Here is a 22,118-nt window from a genome sequence, read left to right as displayed (position 1 = left end):
GCTTCCACCCTCTAGACTCCCTTCTCTAACATCGCCCTTCTCACAATCTCTGCCTCTGAGTCAGGAAAAAAGGCACAAGGGAAGGTCAAACAGCAAATTCGTGGGAGCAAGGTCACCACCTGACAGTCCTGCCAATGACAGATGAGGACTGGAGCAACGATTCTTCCCAGGTGCTACAAACTTAGAAAGCAAGATGTCCCCCAGATGGTGCCCAGGAAATCGGAGACTCGAACCAGATCATGCCATCAAGACATTTCCGCCAAGCAACTCTAGATTATCAGATACTAAAAATCAGACTGAAGCTCCAGCTGCATCTGACTAAGCTCCAGGCTCCCTAAGCATGGTGGAGGAAGAGGAAGCCGTGCAGACACTTACTGTGTGTGACGTGCTCGAGGAGAGGGCTGCGTGCGCAGAGGAGAGGCTGCTCTGGTGGCTGGAGAGCGAACTAGAAGACAAAACAGAGTGCCGTATGTCCACCTGAACAAGTGATTCCAGATGAACAAGACCCACGTGGCTCAGTGAGCTAGATTCAAACTTGTCCCTAGTCCCTAGCGAAGGACCGGCTTCAGACCCCTCCTCATTCCTTATCCCCAAAGAGCCCAGTGATGGGGTCCTGGTGGATGAGAATGACTTGCCATGAGGTCTGGAAAACTCCAGAGCCAGCTTCCCTCAATGACATCCACTTGCTCCTCAGATGCCAAAAGTCAAGACAGAGTTGTACTAAGAACACAGTCATCCTTGACAACCCCATTTAATCTGTGAATGAGGGATCAAAGTTCCTATGCTCAACTCCACATGCCAATTCCCATCAAACCCACTTTTGCTCCTGGTTAAAGAGTGATGGAGAACACTCCTCAGAAGACAGAGGTAGCAACCCTGCCCATTTTCCTCCACCTTGTTCTAATAACATTGCTTCTTCAGCCATGGAAAGTTCAGGCCAGACACCTGCTCAGAAATCCATCATTCTCCTTCCACCTCACAGACACGGGCCCAGCAATGCCTAGAGAGTCTAGGCTCAGGCACCCTCTGGAGGGCGAAGTCAGGTAGGAGGGAGCTGCTGGCCTCACCCTACTCCCAGGGGACCCAGTGCTCTGTGCCAGTAGAGGCCGTCCAAGCAGGCAAGGTTTCCCTATCTGGTGGTTTTAAGGCACAGCCTGGCCAAAACCTAAGCTACAGTTGTAACGCAAAAGCTCGGGACATCATGTCAGAGACAACAAGTGTGCTCTGTTCATGGAAGCAGCCTTCTACAGGAGCTCCAGGACTTTGCCCCAAGGTACTTCTCACTCTGGGCCCACACCTTCCCCATACCTGCTAAGCTGAGAGAGAGGGCTGCTGCTCAGGTCGCCAGTGTGTGGGGATGTGGACGGCAGAAGTGCAGTGCAGGAGGTGGTGCTGGGCAGGGAGCTCACAGATGGGAGGGCAGAGGGAGGGCCTGTTGTCTTTGGAGCAGGAACGGACGAAGTAGCTGTAAGAAACAGATCTGTTTATTTCTACAACCAATCCTAAGTATCTGAAAATATGCTCAATATCTTGTGACATGTCAGCCTCCGTTGAGACGTCCATAAAGTTACATTCCCCAGGAAAATGCCAAGCATGTCGCCAGATAGCCCCTTGTCTGTCAAACAACACTATCAAAGGACACACCATGCTCAGGTGTTCAAGATGCAGCAAAGAATAGGAAATGACACCTTTATAATCCAATCTATCCTATATGGGAACATACTTTTTCCACCTAAAGGAACCTAAGCTATAGATGCATCCAGAAAGAAAAACAGGTGCTGAGCCTAATATGTAGAATTATAACGTGAGGCAAACTCCTCAAAGGGCACAGCAAGGGGGAGAAAAAAGCTGACAGGTGAGACCACCTACACATGCTTCCAAGTCAGGCTGACTCTACCAATGCTCACGGCCAACGTAAGGTAGACAGGGGTCGATGCATATGTTGTATAGAGACACAGATACCTAACATCTGCAGGAGAACACACATCTACTGTCCAACACCTATTTCCAAATGCACAGTGAGCATTTCCTTGGTATGTACTTGAATAGATGAATCTCAAAGCACACACATGAGCTTCGTAGGCTTCAGAAAAAATGTGGAGACACTCAATCCTAGCTGTGGAAAGACTCAGTTTCAGTGCTGTCCACACATACAACTCAGATATGTGCTTGGAAATAAAACATCATTGTCTTTTCCAGTTAGGAAAGAGGAGCAACCTTGACCCTTCTAAAACCCAGGGAAAGCACTTGTCTCTAAAGAAGGGCAGGTCAAAAACAAACACAAGCAATGAAAGGGTCAACTTACACCTAGGTCAGTTCTTACAGAGGCCTTCTTTTTATTGGCAGTCTATTCCATATATAAACCTGTTCATAAATAAACTGTATAAAAACACGATAGATAAACCTCACCTAAAACTAAGACCCCAAAAGGTACCGCCCTGGGCCTTGTATTACGATGCTAACAGCTTCACAGGAAGCCTCTCTCAAACAAACAAAATGGGGAGGGAAGGAGAGGAGGAAGTGAGGGAGAAGAGAGTATGGGAAATGAAAAGTAGGTTAATGTACACTGCTTCCCAGATACTTCAGTTCTCGACCCATGCCTAGACAAAAGAAACCTGCCACTACCACTGCTAGAGTAAAAAGTTCCTCTGTCATCCAACAAGCTCAGAATGACCAACGAATCTCCAAACAGACTTGGCAGCCCAACAATACCAGCAAATGTCAAACCAAAATCCTGGGGCTCCAAATCTGTCATTACAGTTTCAACTGAGGCTCACCCCGGTCTGCTTAAGTTCAATATCCGCACTCCCAGGAAATCCTATTTAAAGAGAGTCTTTCTGGCTTCCCCATCCATTTGCCTTCCTGAATAAAGAAAGAAAACTACTATAAACAATCACAGACAAGCTGGTCAACTACAAAAAAGCAGCAATTAACGGATTCGCCTGTACTATCTTTGGTAATCACTGAGCTGTTGGAAGGGGGCCTCATTTTCTCCCAAATGTCCACAGTGAACATTTATCTCTCTTTCTAAGCAACAGTCCTTCAGGTCCTAAAGACAATGAGCCTATCTTTCCTGAACAAGAACAGTAATTTTTGCTTTAGAAGTACTTTTTTTTTTTTTTTTTTTTTTTGAGATAGAGTCTTCACTTTGTAGCCCAAGCTGGCTCAAGCGATTCTTGTGCCTCAGCCTCCCAAGTAGCTGGGATTACAGGCACGCACCACCACACCCGGCTAAATTTTCATATTTTAGTAGAGACAGAGTTTCACCATGTTGCCCAGGGGATCTCAAACTCCTGAGCTTGGGCGATCTGCCTGCCTTGGCCTCCCAAAGAACTGGGATTGTGGGCATAAGCCACCCAGCCTGGCCCAAGCATCTTTAAGATGCGTACTGTATGCTGCACTTGTGGTGCAGTGTGATTAGGGCAGAAGAATATGAGACCATCACCTCCCTCTTGCTGTGGCTAAGACATTTCTAATAATACCACAGCCAACACCTGGTCCAAAAAAAAAAGCAAAAGGGCTGCTTTTTAACGAATGAGCCATTGACCAACTGGTGTTTTCCACATCACTTGAGCTATCTTCTTCCTCTGTTTGGTTGGCACCAGCCATGACAAGAGTAGCCTGCTGGTATACTTACTGTCTAGTGTCTGCTGACTTCGACCACCACCATGTCCATTCTATAAGGAAAAGAAGAGAACATAAACTTACAAAATGAAATCATTACCTGGGTGGCTTTTTATACTTTCTGTAACATGTAGCTTAATCAAAAAACAATGATCTCTTTTATTGTATTTTTTAATAAAGGGGAGGTAATACAACAAACTCTCATACAAGAACAAATGTTTAAAAAAATTTTTTTTCACCTCCCCAGGTTCAGGTGATCCTCCCACTTAGTCTGCCTAGGAGCTGGGACTATAGGTGCATCCTACCATGCCTGGCTAATTCTTGTATTTTTTGTAGAGATGGAGTTTTGCCATGTTGCTCAGGCTGGTCTCCAACTCCTGGGCTCAAGCAATCCTCTTGCTTTGGCCTCGAAGAGCACTGGGATTACAGGCATGAGCTACCACACCCAGCCCCAAATCATTTTTTTTTAAAGATAACTTTTTGAGATGGTGTCCTGCTCTGTCACCCAGGCTGGAGTGCAATGGTACATCTTAGATCACTGCAAACTCCATCTCCCAGGTTCAAGTGATTCTCCTGCCTCAGTCTCCCAAGTAGCTGGGACTACAGGTGCGCACCACTACACCAGGCTAATTTTTGTATTTTTAGTAGAGATGGGGTTTCACCATGTTGGCCAGGCTGGTCTCAAACTCCCGACCTCAAGTGATCCACCCACCTCGGCTGCCCAAAATGTTGGGATTACGGGTGTGAGCCACCATGCCCAGCCAAAAGATAACTTTCATACTAGAAATTATCACATTTTATATTATTAACAAAATGATTCTGAGATAAAAAGAGATGGTTCCTTGAAAGATGGCTTTTCTTAAGTGGGTTGGGTAGTGAAAGGGTTATGGCAATGTAGGCCCAAAAAGAGCAGAAACTGAAATCAACTGGTTGGTGCTAACCACAAGGCATCTCAGTGGAATTAACACACATGAAAAAGGCATCTCACAAGAATGACGTCTGCCTCCACAGACTGAACAGGGAACATAGGGCATGGAACAATAAACATGAGAACCTACGAGGCTCAAATACTGTCCCAAGATAAGAGGAACATGAAAAAGAGCTAAAACAGATTCTTTCTTACAAATTGCAAAAACACCCTAAAGTTGTTTCCTCTGTATCAACTCAAATCTTATAAAACCTCTGCTCATGAATATTACACTTATTTATGATACTCTTTGTTCTACAAAAAGTTATTTTTTACAAGTTATGTTTTTACAAGAAATATAGAAAATTAAACAGAACTACTAGGAAAAAAGTAAGTTAAAATAACAGGTTACAGTCAAGGAAAGGGAAACAACATACCTCACCAAATACATAAAAATAGGTAGAAAGTGGGGCCGGGCGCGGTGGCTCACACCTGTAATCCCAGCACTTTGGGAGGTCGAGGCAGGTGGATCACGAGGTCAGGAGTGAGACCAGCCTGGCCAATATGGTGAAAACACTTCTCTACTAAAAGATACAAAAAATAAGCCAGGCGTGGCGGCGCGCGCCTGTAATCCCATCTACTCAGGAGGCTGAGGCAGGAGAACTGCTTGAACCCCAGAGGTGGAGGTTGCAGTGAGCCGAGATCATGCCATTGCACTCCAGCCTGGGTGACAGGGCAAGACTCCCCCCCCCCCCCAAAAAAAAAATTGGTAGAAAGTAATCACAGGTCTAGTTTTCTGCCTCACCCTAAAGTAAGGTTCATGCCCCACTAAATATACTTACATGATGTTGAACATGGGCATCCTAAACACCACAAGCCCTGACGTGTAAAGGAGTCATCTTTAAAATACACCAGATAAAAAAAGCACAGAAAAGGGGAATAGGAAAGAGCAGACCTGAGGAAGATTTCACTTCAGCTTGAAAAAAAAAAATTTTTTTTTTTTTTTTGAGACAGTCTCACTCCGTCACCAGGCTGGAGTGCAGTGGCACAATCTCAGCTGACTGCAACCTCTGACTCCCTGGTTCATGAGATTCTTCTGCCTCAGCCTCCAGAGTAGCTGGGATTATAGGCACGTACCACCATGCCCAGTTAATTTTTGTAGTTTTAGTAGAGGCGGGGTTTCACCATCTTGGCCAGGATGGTCTCGATCTCCCAACCTTGTGATCTGCCCACCTCGGCCTCCTAAAGTGCTGGGATTACAGGTGTGAGCCACAGCGCCCGGCCTGAAAATCTTTTTTTTTTTTTTTTTGAGACAAAGTCTTGCTCTGTCGCCCATTCTGGAGTGCAGTGGCGCAATCTCGGCTCACTGCAAGCTTCGCCTCCTGGGTTCACATCATTCTCCTGCCTCAGCTCGGCTAATTTTTTTGTATTTTTAGTAGAGACGGGGTTTCACTGTGTTAGCCAGGATGGTCTCAATCTCCTGACCTCGTGATCCGCCCACCTCGGCCTCCCAAAGTGCTGGGATTACAGGCGTGAGCCACAGCGCCCGGCCGAAAATCATTTTTAAAACACAAAAGATAGACAAACTGATACAACAGAGGGCCACATTATTTGGGATGGGGGAAATTCTAGGTAAAAGAATGACAAGAGGCCAGGCGTGGTGGTTCACGCCTGTAATCCCAACACTCTGAGAGGCCCAAGTGGGTTTATCGCTTAAGCCCAGGAGTTGAAGACCAGCCTGCGCAAAATGATGAGACCCCGCCTCTACAAAAAATTAAAAAATTAGTTGGGCATAGTGGCATGCACCTGTACTTTCAGCTACTCAGGAGGCTGAGGCAGGAGGATCATCTGAGCCTAACAGATCGAGGCTGCAGTGAGCTCTGATAGTGCCACTGCACTCCAGCCTCGGTGACAAAGCAATGCCCTGTCTTTAAAAAGAAAAAAGAAAGCAAAAGCAAGGAAGTATCAAAGGGTCAAGAAATCAAAATCTGCAGGAGAAAACAGAATCAATCAGCTCAGCAAGGAATGAAATGAGCAGTGATGTGGGCAAGGAGAGTGAGAGGTGACATTAAAACAGGAATTGAGATGTCCTGGAGATGACAGGGATTGATATGTGGACACCATATGGTCTGATTTCTGTTTTTTGTTTTGTTTTTTTTGAGACCGAGTCTTGCTCTGTCGCCCAGACTGCAGTGCCGTGGCACAATCTTGGCTCACTGCAACCTCCGCCTCTCGGGTTCAAGCAATTATCCTGCCTCAGACTTCCAAGTAGCTGGGATTACAGGCACCTGCCACCACGCCTGCCTCATTTTTGTGTACATTTAGTAGAGATGGGTTTTCACCATGTTGGCCAGGCTGGTCTCGAAATCCTGACCTCAGGTGATCTGCCTGTCTTGGCCTCCCAAAGTGCTGGGATTACAGGCATGAGCTACCATGCCCGGCCTTATTTATGCTTTATTAACAGTACAGATCAGTACTTTTTTTAAAAGTATTTTCTGAATTAACAGAAATATTCTATGTCTGCATAGTCCTACACCATAGCCACTAACCAAATCTGGCTAATAAGCACTTAAAATGTGGCCAGTGTTAGAGGAACTGAATTTTTGCCTACTTTAATTACGTTTATATAGCCATATGCAGCCAGTGGTTGCCACAATGGAAAGTACAGAAATAAACATTGTGTTAAAAATGGCAGATGAGGCCGGGCATGGTGGCTCACGCCTGTAATCCCAGCACTTTGGGAGGCCAAAGCGGGAAGATAGCCTTAAGTCAGGAGTTTGACACCCACTTGACCAACATGGAGAAACCCCGTCTCTACTAAAAATACCAAATTAGCCAGGGGTGGTGACGCATGCCTGTAATCCCAACTACTCAGGAGTCTGAGCCAGGAGAATTGCTCGAACCTAGGAGGCAGAGGTTACAGTGAGCTGAGACTGCGCCATTGCACTCCAGCCTGGGCAAGGAGCAATACTCTGTCTCAAAAAAAAAAAAAAAAAAAAGAAAAGAAAAGATCAAGAATACATAGCTTTTTAAAAATGAGTAAACCCAGAAAGACAAATAGCAGGTGAAAAAAGGGTAGCAACAAAATTGTCTGTATGTAGAAGCTCACAGAAGATGGTAACTGCCTCAGCTGATCTGGAAAAGCCAAATCCTAAGCCAATAAGAGAAAACCAGAGAACAATTCAATCTGTGTCTTCAAAGAACCACACCATACACCTCAGTATTGGATCGACACCAGGAACTTTGCAAGCAGGAGTGAAGATGAAGCAAAATGTAAGAGGATTGGTTTAAAATATGCACAGATGCAGATTCCCTGACACCTCTGCAGAGCAGTATGACTTCCTCCTCCCGTGAGATCTACACATCATCAACGGGGTAACAAACGGCCAGGGTACTACAGAAAATGAAGATAGATCAAGTCAGTGTAGACAAAATGAATAATGATACCAGCCTTCTCTTCCTATTAGGTGCTAAGGACACTGACAAGACAGTGATATGCCCTATAGGAAAGAGACGAAGAATATTCCCTGAGGAATCCAAATGAGCTCACCTATGATACTCTATACCCCTTTCCATTGGCTGATAATCATCAGCTGATTTACCAATATGAAGAATTAGAAAAGGAAGCCAGATGCAGTGGTACATGCCTAAAGTACCAGCCGCACACACCTGTAGTCAAGCTACTCCAGAGGCTGAGGAAGAAGTATAGCTTGAGGCCAGGAGTCCGAGGCCAGGAGTCCAAGGCCAGCCTGAGCAACACAGCAATACCCATGGTCTCCTTTTAAAAATAAACAGGCCAGGCGCAGTAGCTCACGCCTGTAATTCCAGCACTTTGAGAGGCCAAGGCGAGTGGATCACTTGAGGTCAGGAGTTTGAGACCAGCCCGACCAACATGGTGAAATCCCATCTGTACTAAAAATACAAAAAATTAGTCAAGTATAGTGGCACGTGCCTGTAATCCAGCTACTCGGGAGGCTGAGTAGTTGCAGTGAGCTGAGATTGCACCACTGCACTCCAGCATGGGCGACAGAGTGACACTCCATCTCAAAAAACAAAACAAAACAAACAAATAAATAAAGGAAACAATACTGCTACAGATCTCAGAGACATTAAAAGGACAGGAAAGAAACACATTGAAGTTTTATACCAGTAAATTAACAACTTAGATGAAATGGACAAATTCCTTGACATACACAAATAACAAAAGAAACTGAAGCACAGTAGTTCACACCTGTAATCCCAGCTACTCAGAATGCTGAGACAGGAGAATTGCTTGAGCCCAGGAGTTCACCACCACCCTGGGCACTGTAGCTAAACTCCAGCTCAAAGCAAAAAAAAAAAAAAAGTCTGAATAGCCCTCGACCAATTGAAGGAATTGAATTTACAATTACAAAACTCCTTGCAAAGAAAACTTTTGGCCTAGACAGCTATACTGGTGAATGCTATTAAATATTTAAAGTAGGAAGGAGAACAATCCAACACAAACTCTTACTAAAAAATAAAGTGAGGCTGGTGCTGATTTAAAAAAAATTAAAAAAGTGAAAATTACATTGCATGGTAGCACATCAAGAACTAATGTCTAAAACTACTGTGGAGAATCAACAAGTAGCAATATACAGAGGGAAAAGTCTAACAAAGGTTCAATTTAACTGTGTCTGGGGTGTAAATAAGTAAAATTATCTGGCATGCAGTTGAGAATATATAGTATCAAGTTGAGGGCGGATGCAGTGGCTCACACCTGTAGTTCCAGCACTTTGGGAGGCCAAGGTGGGCGTATTACTTGAGGTCAGGAGATCGAGACCAGCCTAGCCAACATCGTGAAACCCCACCTATACTAAAAATACAAAACTTAGCTAGGTGGGGTGACACATACCTGTAGTCCTAGCTACTCGGGAGGCTGAGGAAAGAGGATCATTTGAACCTGGGAGGAAGAGGTAGCAGTGAACCAAGATCGCACCATTGCACTGGGCAACAGAGCAAGACACTGTCTCTCAAAAAAAAAAAAAAAAATTAACTGGGGCACAGTGGCTTATGCCTGTAATCCCGGCACACTGGGCAGCTGTGGTGGGTGGATCACCTGAGGTCAGGAGTTCAAGACCGGCCTGGCAAACATGGTGACACCCTGTCTCTACTAAAAAAATACACACACACACAGGCACACACATGTACACAAATTAGCCAGGTGTGGTGGTGGGTGGCTATAATCCCAGCTACTCAGGAGGCTGAGGCAGGAGAATCACGTGAACCCAGGAGACGGAGGTTGCAGTGAGCTGGGACCATTGCACTCCAGTCTGGGCAACAACAGCAAACCTCCCTCTCAAAAAAAAAAAAAAAGGCCGGGCGCAGTAGCTCACGCCTGTAATCCCAGCACTTTGAGAGGCCGAGATGGGCGGATCACGAGGTCAGGAGATCAAGACCATCCTGGCTAACACGGTGAAACCCCGTCTCTACTAAAAAATACAAAAAAAAAAAAAAAAAACAACTAGCCAGGAGAGGTGGCGGGTGCCTGTAGTCCCAGCTACTCGGGAGGCTGAGGCAGGAGAATGGCGTAAACCTGGGAGGCGGAGCTTGCAGTGAGCTGAGATCTGGCCACTGCACTCCAGCCTGGGCGACAGAGTGAGACTCTGTCTCAAAAAAATATATATATACATATATATATATATTTGTGTGTATACACACACACACACACACACACACTACATTGTCAGGTATGTAGTTGTTTTGGGGGGTTTATTTTGTTTTTTGTTTTTGTTTTGAGACAATGTCTGGCTCTGTCACCCATCCTGGTGTGCAGTGGCGTGATCTTGGCTCACTGCAACCTCCGCTTCCTGGTTCAAGCCTTCCTCCCACCTCAGCCTCCCAAGTAGTGGGACTACAGGTGTGTACCATCACACCTGACTACTTATTATTATTATTTGTAGTGGCAGGGTCTCATCATGTTGCCCAGTCTGGTTGTGAAATACTGGGCTCAAGTGATCCACCTGCCTCAGTCTCCCAAACTGCTGGGACCACAGGCACGCACCACTACGCCCAGCCACTTTTTGTATTTTTTGTAGAGACAGAGTTTTTTGTCATGTTGCTTAGGCTGGTCTCGAACTCCTGACCTCAAGCAATCCACCTGCCTCCACCTCCCAAAGTGCTGGGATTCCAGGCATATAAGCCACCGTGCTCAGCCCAATATGGTTGTTTAGATTATGTAAGAAATGTTACACGATGAGCTTCTCAAAAACTTACGCTGAAACAAAAACAGCTTGTCATTGGCCAGGCACGGTGGCTCATGCCTGAAATCCCAGCACTTTGGGAGGCCAAGGTGGGCAGATCACCTGAGGTCAGAAGTTCGAGACCAGCCTGGGCAACATGGTGAAACCCTGTCTCTACTAAAAATACAAAAATTAGCCAGCATGGTGATGGGTGCCTGTAATCCCAGCTACTCGGGAGGCTGAGGCAGGAGAATCACTTGAACTCAGGAGGCAGAGGTTGTAGTGAGCCAAAATCACTCCATTGCACTCCAGCCTGGGCAACAAAGCAATACTCCATCTCAAAAAAAAAAAAAAAGCAAACAAACAAGCTTGTCATTGAAATTTCCATAGTTCAGATGGTTTTTCTTGTTTTAGTGCCCATCTGTCAGGATATAGACTCTAACTTATTTCTGTCAAAACATCTCTGAGAAGGTAATTTTAATCTGTGGATATTCTGGGCTGTGGAAGGGGAAAAGAAGAAGGAAAGGAGGATGATCCATCAAGACAGCCAAGGCACACAAATACTTTTCTGAATGTTTAGTTGAAGGGAATGATGAAAAAAACAAAACATGGAAAGTTCCATTTTGGTCAGCTAATATGTTCCAAGATTCTATGCCTGTTTGTGATTTTATGTCTTATTAGAGTGGCATAACCTCAGAAAACATAGCTTAAAAACATTATCTGATTTCCTATGCCTTTTTTTTTTTTTTTTTGAGATGGAGTCTTGCTCTGTCGCCCAGGCTGGAGTGCAACGGCATGATCTCCACTCACTGCAACCTCCTCCACCTCCTGGGTTCAAGCGATTCTCCCACTTCAGCCTCCCGAGTAGTAGCTGGGACTACAGGCACGCACTACCACATCTGGCTAATTTTTGTATTTTAGTAGAGACTGTGTTTCACCATGTTTCCCAGGCTGGTCTCGAACTCCTGACCTCGGGTGATCTGCCCACCTCGGCCTCCAAAAGTGCTGAGATTACAGGAGTGAACCACTGCACCCAGATTCCTATGTGTTTTTAATGCTCTCAGCCATTTGGGTGCTTTTAAGACAAGATTCCTTGAGATTAGCCTGGGTAACATGGTGAAACCCCGTCTCTACAAAACAATTAGCCGGCTATGGTGGTATGTGTCTGCAGTCCCCACTACTCGGGAGGCTGAGGTTGCAGGGAGTTGTGATCGCACCACTGCACTTCAGTGGGTGACAGAGCCAGACTCTGTATCAAAATGAAGAAGAGAAGGAGAGGGAGGGAGGAGGAGGAGGAGAAGGATGAAAGAGGAAAGGAAGGAAGGAAGGCAGGGAGGGAGGGGAGGAGAAGAAAGAAGGTAGGAGGGAGGAGGGGGAGGAGCAAGGGAAGGAGTGGGGAGGGAAAGGAGGGAGAGGGAGGAAAGGGAGAGAGAGAGGGGAAAGAAGAAGAAAGAAGAAAAAGAAGAAGAAAAGGAGGAGGAGGAAGAAGGCGATGACAACAAGATTCCTTCATTCAAATGCAGTTAAGACATCGGATGCATGCAGGCAGATTTAATATAGGAACAACCACAGTGTAGTTGTTTCTTTGGCTCTAGAAAGGCTTCTTCCTAAACTGGAAGTATATCTATACTTTTTCTCAGCTGCCTACACCAAGTAAGATGCTGCAAATGTGTGTGTGAGGGTGTATATATGGTAGGAGGGGTTCTTGTGGGGCAAGGGTTTGGATTTACTCATAGGATTATCAAGTCCCAGTACTGTTAATAAAAATTGTTGGCTTAAAAAATTTACTCAGAAACCTGGGATATATAGAGTTGTTGAGCTGAAATCCTAAGCTATCATGTCATATTTACAAAATAATGTCAAGTGATAAAAGGAACAAAGAGCCCACTGTGGTGGCTCACCCTATAATCCCAGCACTTTGGAAGAAGGCCAAGATAGGAGGATTGCGTGAACCTGGGAGTTCAAAACCTGGCAATATCCTGTCTCTAAACAAAATACAAAAGGCAGGCAGACATGGCAATGCATGTCTGTAGTTTAGGCTCTTTGGGAGACTAGGGTGGGAAGATTGACTGAGCCCGGGAGGTCAAGGCTGCGGTGTGCTGTGATTGCGCCACTGGACTCTAACCTGGGTGACAAAGCAAGACCATGTACTCCCCCAAAAAACAAACAACCCACAGAATTGCTCACATTGCATGCTCACATATTAATTTTTAGCATTTCTTAACAATAAAGTATCTTTATTTTTATTTTTATTTTTTTTAAAGTATCTTTAATTAAGATATCCACATTGTAACTTTTATATGCACTAGGAAACCAAAAATTAGCACAACTTTCTTTATTGCAGTGGTCTGAAACAACCTGCAGTATCTGCAAGGTATTCCTGTAGTGTTATCCATATTATTTTAATTTTCTGGAAGAGAATGATGTTCAGGTATTACTAGTGTGACATGAAAATAGTAAAAACAGCTGATTTGGCCTAGCAGAAATGTGTATACTTACTTGTTTTTTTTTAAGTTTCCTTCTAAGATTCTCAGGAGATATTGGTACATCTCAACTTAACAGAAAGCAATACAATTGGCAATGACCACCAGATATGCAGCTAGCAAGAATCTAGAAGGGTAACACTTTAAAACTATCAAAAATAGATCTGGTTCCTTTATCTACAGTCCAGTATTATTAACAAGCTAGGTAGGGAATACACAATTTTAACACAAAAATACCTAACAGTGATGAAGAAGCAAATACATTCAAAGCAAATGGGGCAATCAGAGAGAAAGCAGTACAAGAAATATTCAGAGATATTTCAGACAATGTAGAAGTACCCAGTACTACAGCCGAAGTGCTCACACTACGTGGATGCTTGGTTTTCTCCACAAAGTGTATGAACTTGTGGATCTATCCACACACTCAAGAGCATGGGTGCTAGAGATGCCCACTGTAAACAAACTCAATGAACTATAAGGATTCTACCCAAAAGGTCAATTTGTAAAATAAAATCATATCCAAGAAGCATTAATTTAACCAAACATTAATTTCCAAATAAGACAGACATCTTATGAGAAAAAAACTAAAATACCACTTACCATGATGGTTCCTGGAGCTGACTCTGATGAACTCACAGGGCTTTGGTATGGGATCCTGTTATGCACAGAACTCTGGTCATAAGAGGAAGAAGTTGCTACTGGACTAGCAGAACTCAGTGATGAGCTGGTCAGACTGCAGGAGGTAATGACAGAAGTTGTATATGTGGAGTTCTGTACTGCACTGGTCATTGGTAAAGATGTATTCAAAGGCTCACTGAAAAGAGTCAAAGATATTCAACATAATTTTGTTACTTTAAATAGCTTCATGAAAAAAATAAAAATAAACAGCTTCAAGAGATGCAACTACTTCATCAATTTATTGTCCCAAATGAGACTCACCTAATTTACTGAGAGATAGGGGGACATCTTTAAGAATACTTAGGCTGGGCACAGTGGCTCACGCCTGGAATCCCAGCACTTTGGGAGGCCAAGGTGGGCAGATCCTGAGGTCAGGAGATTGAGACCATTCTTGCCAACATTCTGAAACCCCATCTCTCCTAAAAATACAAAAATTAGCAGAGCATGGTGGCGGGCGCCTGTAATCCCAGCCACTCTGGAGGCTGAGGCAGAAGAATCACTTGAACCTGGGAGGCAGAGGTTGCAGTGAACCAAGATCGCGCCACTGCACTCCAGCCTGGCGACAGACTGCGACTCCGTCTCAAAAAAAAAAAAAAAAAAAGAATACTTAAGAAGATTCTTTAAGGAATCTTAAGGAATTCTTTAAGGAATCTTTAAGGAAGATTCTTTAAGGTGTTTGAGACCATCTTTAAAAAGGGAACTTAAACAAGTATCAGGTTTTGCCTCTGGAATGCGGAAAAACTAAAACAACAACAACAACAAAGTCAGCCAGGCACGGTGGCTCATGTCTGTAATCCCAGCACTTTGGAAGGCTGAGGCAGGCAGATTCATTGAGCTCCAGAGTTTGAGGCTGGTCTGGGCAACACGACGAAACCCCGTGTCTATAAAACGTATTAAAAAATTAGCTGGGCGTGGTGGTGCACACCTGTAATCCAAGATACATAGGAGTCTGAGGCAGGAGGATCACTTGAGCCTGGGAGGCAGAGGTTGCAGCGAGTCAAGCATGCCACTTCACTCCAGCCTGGACAACAGAGCAAGACTCTATCTCAAAAAAAAAAAAAAAAAAAAAAAAAACCCCACAAAAAAACTAAAATCTGAGATTTTGTATTTATAAAATATTCCACTGAAGAAAATTACTGCTGCAAAGATGTGAAGAAATTAGATCCCTCACAGACTACTGGTAGGAATGTAAAATGCTACAGCCACAGTGGAAACAGTATGGGAGTTTCCCAAATGGTTAAGTTACCATATGACCCAGCAATTCTACTCCTGGGACATACATCCCGAAGAACAGAAAGCATGCAAAACTTGAAACCAAATGTCCACAGTAGCACGATTCACTATAGTCAAAAAGAGCAAACAACCCAAATGTCTACCAACTAATCAATGAATAAAATGTGGTGTATCAACACAATGAAATATTTGGCAATAAAAATGATACATTAAACATGGGTGTACCTTGAAAACTTATACTAAGTGAAAGACCAGACATAAAAGGCCACATATTCCAAGATTCCAGTTATATGAAATGTCCAGGTAGGCAAATCCAGAGACAGATTATTGGTTGCTAAGGGGCAGGGCAATGAAGAAATTGAGACTGTCTGCTACAGGTATGGGGTTTCTCATGGAGATGATGGAAGGTCTGGATAAACACTGAGGACAGCTGCACAATCTATTACCACAGGATGTATTCTTTCCACCAGGTGATCTCTTAGGGTCTATTTTGCTTCATAACGAAGGACTAAATTCAGTACCTTAAAGACTTCGAATACAAGTTGATGGGAATCTGATTACTATTTTCACTGCTTGGAGCTGATCCAAATTCAGAGAGAGAAGGTTCTGACCCAAATTCCAGAGCCCCAAACTGCACATTTAATCCCGTGACATCTGCTGAACCAGGCATTTCCACTGCAGAAGCTGGGATCTGAAAAAGCAAAGCTGTCATGTCAGGAGCAGAGGTCACAGATTCCAGGTCACAAAGGCCTGTAACAGAGCCAAACAAGCATTTAGGTTCCCAGGCAATACTGGCAGGAAGGAGGAGTTAGAAACAAGGAGAAAAAAGGAATAAGACTTTTCTAAAAAGAGAAAGAAAAGAAATAAGCTAAGAAAAACTAAAAGGTGGCTGGGCATGGTGGCTCACGCCTGTAATCCCAGGACTTTGGGAGGCCAAGGTAGGAGGATCATTTGCACCCAGGAGTTCAAGACCAGCCTGGACAACACAGTGAGATCCTGTCTCATTTAAAAAAAAGGAGAAATTAAAAGTTAAACAGGAATGGTTGGCATTAATATCACCACCTGCATCTAAGAGCAATGGGGGGGAGTTGTGATGGTGGTGGGGAGTGAACACTGAGCTGACTACTCTATTTTTGGGGACTCACCAATGATGAAAGTATCACCTGGTCAAGGAACCATGCATCCTCCAACTATGGGATATGGCAAAACCCTCAAGAACAACAGTTCTCTGAGCCATATCTTCAAATCTATACTTGAAATAAGGATCTGTGGCTCTCAGCACAAACCCACTCCCTCTAATGCTAGTCTGGTCACTCAGAAATGGCCATAGCCTTATTATGCAATCAATAAGCTATGTGCTTGAAAAACACTGTATCCCAGTTCCCAAAACTTAGTATCCCACTACTTGAGCTGAATGTAAAAACAATTCCACCTTTAGGCCTGAATGTAAAAATAATTTCACCTTCATGATGAAATGCTCACCTTAGAAGCTGGGGGTATCCGCCGCTTAGCAAGTTTGATGTGTTTGGGCTGAGGCTGGTGGGCAGACACAGAGATATTTTCAATGGTCATGCTGGGAAGCTGCAAAAGCTTGTTCACAGTGGAGGGACTGTCTCCAGGTGTTGATTCTCGAAGTTTTGCCTGGGAAGGAAAGGACTCCAAACCAGGAGGAGGAACAGTGACTGCCTGGCTCTGGTGCTGTTGTCGCTGGCTCAACTGGCTAAGAACTGGGGATGGCTCAGGTTGAGATTTGAAGTCTAAAAAAAGTAAGCAGCAATTAATGAGGCACAATGGCTTCAAACTCCCTCAACTGTTACTTATCATGAAGTGTTCCATTACCACCAATTTCTCCAAATCATTTCCAGCTGAATTTCTTAGGTTTTACACACACACTACGTGTAACACCTCATTTATGATAAACGGGAAAAGTTCCCAAATGGGCACGCACCTTGTTTCCTATCCAGAGAGATCTGGTTTATGTTTAAACATAGGGGGTGATGAACTCGTGAGAACAATATTGTGGTGCTATACACACCTGACCATTAGCTAACGGAGAATCATACTTTTATTATTTTATGGATTTTCTACATAACTGTTAAAAATTTGAGGCCAGGCGCGGTGGCTCAAGCCTATAATCCCAGCACTTTGGGAGGCCGAGAGGGGCGGATCACGAGGTCAGGAGATCAAGACCATCCTGGCTAACACGGTGAAACCCCGTCTCTACTAAAAAATACAAAAAAACTAGCTGGGCGAGGTGGTGGGTGCCTGTGGTCCCGGTTACTCGGGAGGCTGAGGCAGGAGAATGGCGTAAACCCGGGAGACGGAGCTTGCAGTGAGCCGAGATCTGGCCACTGCACTCCAGCCTGGGCGACAGAGCAAGACTCAGTCTCAAAAAAAAAAAGAAAAAAAAAAAAAAATTTGAGCCAGGCACAGTCGCTCATACCTATAATGCCAGCACTTTGGGAGGCTGAGGTGGAAGGATTGCTTTAGCCCAGGGGTACAAAGCTGCAGTGAGCTATGATTGTACCACTGAATTCCAGTCTGGGTGACAAAACAAGACCCTGTCTCATTCGAAAATTTAAAAAAAAAAAAAAATTATTAAGTTTTTGCACTAATTGATGTATATATATACACAATGTCACAAAATCCAAAAGATGGCCAGGAGCGGTGGCTCACGCCTGTAATCCCAACACTTTGGGAGGCCAAGGCAGGCGGATCATGAGGTCAGGAGATCAAGATCATCCTGGCTAACATGGTGAAATCCGTCTCTACTAAAAATACAAAAAAATTAGCCAGGCATGGTGGCGGGCACCTGTAGTCCCAGCTACTCGGGAGGCTGAGGCAGGAGAATGGCGTGAACCTGGCAGGCAGAGCTTGCAGTGAGCTGAGATCGCGCCACTGCACTCCAGCCTGGGCGAAAAAGCGAGATTCTGTCTCAAAAAACAAACAAAAAAATCCGAAAGATACAAGAATATGTATGACGAATATTAAGTTTCTCTTCCACACTACCCTCCCATACTTGCTCCACAAAGGCAAACACTATACCCGGTTTTCCTGAATGTCTCTTTCAGAGATACTATATCACTATATACAGAGAGACAGACAGACATATATATACACACACTATATATCTTACTGTCTCACAAATCATTTAATTTCCATTGAGTGTTTCACATTAATGTGCAAAGAGCTACTTCATACTCATTTTGATGACTATACAGAAATCTAGTATACATAGGTATCATTTCATAAAACCAGTACTGTATTAATGGACTTTTAGGTCAAATCTTTTGCTATTAAAAGCAATGCACTAATGAATATATTTGTATGTAAGATGTTTTAAGTACAAGTATACCTGTAGGATCAACTGCTAGGATAAAGTTGCTCCTTCACAGGGTATATTTTGAATTTTGACAAATATTATAAAATTACTGTCCACAGATAGGACACATCCTTTTTAACACACTCTAATACCAAACACTTTTGAATTTCCTGATTCAATTGGTGGAAAATGGCGTTAAAAAATACAAACTAAAGTGATATAAATGTGCTTAGTATCATTTCATATACTTAAGTGTTCTTTACTTATAGACTGTGTTCTTACCTCTTTAGCCAGTTTTTTAACCTGTTTGTTGTTCTGCTTTTAGTTACTCTTTATATATTAAGGAAATTCACTCTTTTTGTCTATTATACAAATTGAGTATTTTCTTCATTGTCTGCCTTCTAATTTGGTGTTTTCTGCCATACCTAGAAAGGTCTCCCTCACACAGAACAACAAAAAAATTATTCTGTGTTTTCTCTATTACAGTTCTAGATTCACTACTTATGTTTAACTATTGTGACCTATTGGCATTTTGGTATAGAGAGCCAACTTCATATTTCAATTAGATATCCAGTTTTAATAAACTGTTTTTTCACTACTGATTTGAAAAGCCAGTTCTACCATATGGGACACAGGTTGGCCATCTTTTTCTCTATGGGGCCAGAGTACAACAACCTAATATTTAGCCTTTGCGTCTCATCACATTGCCCAGGCTGGTCTCAAACTCCTGGACTCAAGCAATCCTCCTTCTTCTGCATCCCCAAGTGCTGGGATTACATGAGCCACCATGCCCAGTTGGCTGAGTGTGAATAGAATTTAATTTAAAAAAACAAATGACAGATCTGGTTTAGATGCACCCATTTTTGAACTTGGTATTATAGGCATGCACCAACTCCATAGGCTTTATAAAGAATATGGGAATACCACGGTTCTATCTAAAAAAGTCCTATCACTCACTAGTTATGTGTGCAGAAAAAGTTAATATAGGGACCTACAATTGCTCTCAAAAAGGCCTGCTTGATGACGGGACCCTGGCTAGTGTCTGAGAATTTGAACTGCTGGTATGTACTTGGCAAAGGGTGCCAACACACCAACCTATTAGAGTGGCTCACTGTGCTAAGAATGTCTGTATAAACGATGTGGTTTATGCTCAACATCTGCTTTCCTTCTAGGAAACTGTAATTTTGCTACTTGTTATAACAAAAAACATAGGCATAGGGTACCTACGTTTCTTGTCCAAACAAAAACTTTGGGCACTGAGTCTCTAATGATTTCCCTTGGTAGACATCACTTCAAACTCAGGAGTGGTCTCAGGTACTTCCAACATAGTAAGTCATTTCACAGAACAGAGAAATATGCTTCCCTGTCTTGCTATATGCCCTAACCATAAACCAGCCCACATGGCCAGTTCCATAATTAATGAAATCCCCTGCTACTCCTTAATACAGTGTGGCATGTGAGTGCTGGTGGGCAATAGTGGCTTAATGTCACAATTTCTGTGGGAGTTTAGTTTAGAAAACATCCAGTCTATACATGGGGCCTCTACAATACAAACCACAGATTGTAAAGCTTGATGAAATCATAGCTGATACTTCGAAATGTTAGAATGAGAAAGCATGAGAGTGTGAGTTAAAATACTGTCCAGGCTGGGCGTGGTGGTTCACACCTGCAATCTCAGCACTTTTGGAGGCCGAGGTGGGCGGATCGCCTGAGTGCAGGAGTTCCAGACCAGCCTGGGGAACATGGAAAAATCCTGTCACATAAAAAAATACAAAAAAACCAGCCAGGAGTGGTGGCATGTGCCTGTAGTCCCAGCTACTAGAGAGGCTGAAGTGGGAGGATCAACTGAGCCTGGGAGGTCAAGATGGCAGTGACGCGCTACTGCACCACTGTACTCCAGCCTGTGCAACAGAGCAAGATCCTGACTCAAAAAAATAATACTAAAATAAAATAATAGAGTAAAATATTGTCTAGGCTGGATACAGTGGTGCACATCTGTAATCCCAGCTACTCAGGAGGCTGAGATGAAAAGACTGCCTGAGGCCAGGAGGTGGCTGGAGATTAGCCTGGGCAGCACAGGAAGACCCATCTCAAAAAAAAAAAAAAAAAAAGTCTTAAAATAAGTTTTCCACATTCTATCACCATCCTATTCTAATACAGCTCAGAAAATTCTGTCTGTGCATTTACACAAAGTGTTAGATGGTCATATTTGTATGCTTTTACCATACTCTTCAAGGTATGTACTACCACCACCACTACTACTAACAATGAAACTATCAAGAACAATAAAAACAAATAAATGCAGGTATTGTACAACAAAGGAAGACTGATTTAACTGAGAAACTGCAAGAGTTCTACTAAAAAGAAACATCTCTGGACAAATTCCACATTAGTGTTCACAAGTCAATACTCTGCGCCAAAGTTTGAAACGTCCTCAGTGGGGGCAAACTCACAAACAATGTATACCTACCAAAATGACTGAGGACTGAGGACTGGGATGTTGGGGGCTTGAGGTCCCAAGAAGTAGTAGTTGTAGGGTGACTTGTACTATTCTGCTGTGTACTTGGGGTGGTGGTAAACTGGCCCAAACTCGGAGCTTTCAATGGGTCCAAAATCTGGGAGTTGGTGATGGTTGCCATTTTTGGTGGTGCAAGCTCTCCAAATCCTGAGCCAAGGACGGATGACTTTAAAAGGGGGATAAAAGAACAAATCCTCAGCAATACAGAATTTCTACCCAAGGCTTTAAAACACATCAGTATTTTCACAAGTATGTTAAAACCTGTAATCTAAAACATATGAATTACTAAAATATAACTTAGAAAATACTACATGAAAATATTACTATGCAATAAAAATTGACTAAATAAATATAGCTATCCTTCCTCATTCTGACATAAGAAGTTAAAAGGAAGGGAAATATTTGCCATGAATTTGAAGAAATCAATTTTTTAAAAAGTGATATTGGCCAGGCTTGGTGGCTCACGCCTGTAATCCCAACACTTTGGGAGGCCAAGAAGGGCGGATCACAAGGTCAGGCAGATCACGAGGTCAGGAGATCAAGACCATTCTGGCTAACACAGTGAAACCCTGTCTCTACTAAAAATACAAAAAAATTAGCCAGGAGTGGTGGCAGGAGCTTGTAGTCCCAGCTACTCGGGAGGCTGAGGCAGGAGAATGGCGTGAACCTGGGAGGCGGAGCTTGCAGTGAGCGAAGATCATGCCACTGTACTCCAGCCTGGGCAACAGAGTGAGACTTCGTGTCAAAAAAATAAATAAATAAAATAAAATAAAATAAAGTGATGTCACTAGTTCACAATTAAATATCATTATTTAAAAAAACTAAAGAGGAATGCCATGAAATACATGACAAAGATATACTTGACCAACAAAAACACATTATTTTCCTAATCTGTGAACCACAGTCTTCATCTTTAATGATTACAAGATGTTCAGTCAAAGAAGAGATCAGTGTGAGATGACCCCACAAGATCAAATACAGGTCAGGTTGGGCACGGTGGCTCACACCTGTAACCCCAGTACTTTAGGAAGCCGAGGTGGGTGGATCACCTGAGGTCAGGAGTTAGAGACCATCCTGGCCAACATGGTGAAACCCCGTCTCTACTAAAAATACAAAAATTAGCCAGGCATGGTGGCGCACGCCTGTAATCCCA

The 22,118-nt window shown here is 43.5% G+C and overlaps 1 protein-coding gene and 1 non-coding gene across 21 annotated transcripts in view; both read right to left on the bottom strand.

The window, feature by feature from the left end:
* UBAP2 (ubiquitin associated protein 2) overlaps positions 1-22,118 on the bottom strand; it is a 132,071-nt gene that overhangs the window by 11,660 nt on the left and 98,293 nt on the right. For 13 of the 20 annotated variants that reach the window (XR_012424630.1, XM_074017298.1, XM_074017296.1 and 10 more), the window contains 7 exons: positions 20,918-21,131; positions 16,608-16,882; positions 15,647-15,816; positions 13,815-14,028; positions 3,638-3,677; positions 1,309-1,465; positions 376-445 (listed from right to left, as the gene is read on the bottom strand). Coding sequence is in view for 17 of the 20 variants with exons in the window: in XM_074017298.1 (XP_073873399.1) it covers positions 376-445; positions 1,309-1,465; positions 3,638-3,677; positions 13,815-14,028; positions 15,647-15,816; positions 16,608-16,882; positions 20,918-21,131 (1,140 nt within the window). In the remaining 3 variants the exon portion in view is untranslated. Of the gene's footprint in view, positions 1-375; positions 446-1,308; positions 1,466-2,777; positions 2,863-3,637; positions 3,678-13,814; positions 14,029-15,646; positions 15,817-16,607; positions 16,883-20,917; positions 21,132-22,118 lie in introns of all 20 variants that reach the window. The other 7 variants (XM_074017310.1, XM_074017309.1, XM_074017311.1 and 4 more) reach the window with 5 other exon arrangements.
* LOC123569286 (small nucleolar RNA SNORD121A) lies at positions 2,119-2,199 on the bottom strand. The gene has a single exon (XR_006692924.1). It is a non-coding gene; the product is annotated as a small nucleolar RNA SNORD121A (small nucleolar RNA).

The sequence above is a fragment of the Macaca fascicularis genome, chromosome 15 (assembly GCF_037993035.2).
Source record: "Macaca fascicularis isolate 582-1 chromosome 15, T2T-MFA8v1.1".
NCBI classification, from domain to species: domain Eukaryota; kingdom Metazoa; phylum Chordata; class Mammalia; order Primates; family Cercopithecidae; genus Macaca; species Macaca fascicularis.
The sequence above is the reverse complement of the archived record's forward strand: the minus strand, read 5'-3'. Positions and strand labels throughout refer to the sequence as shown.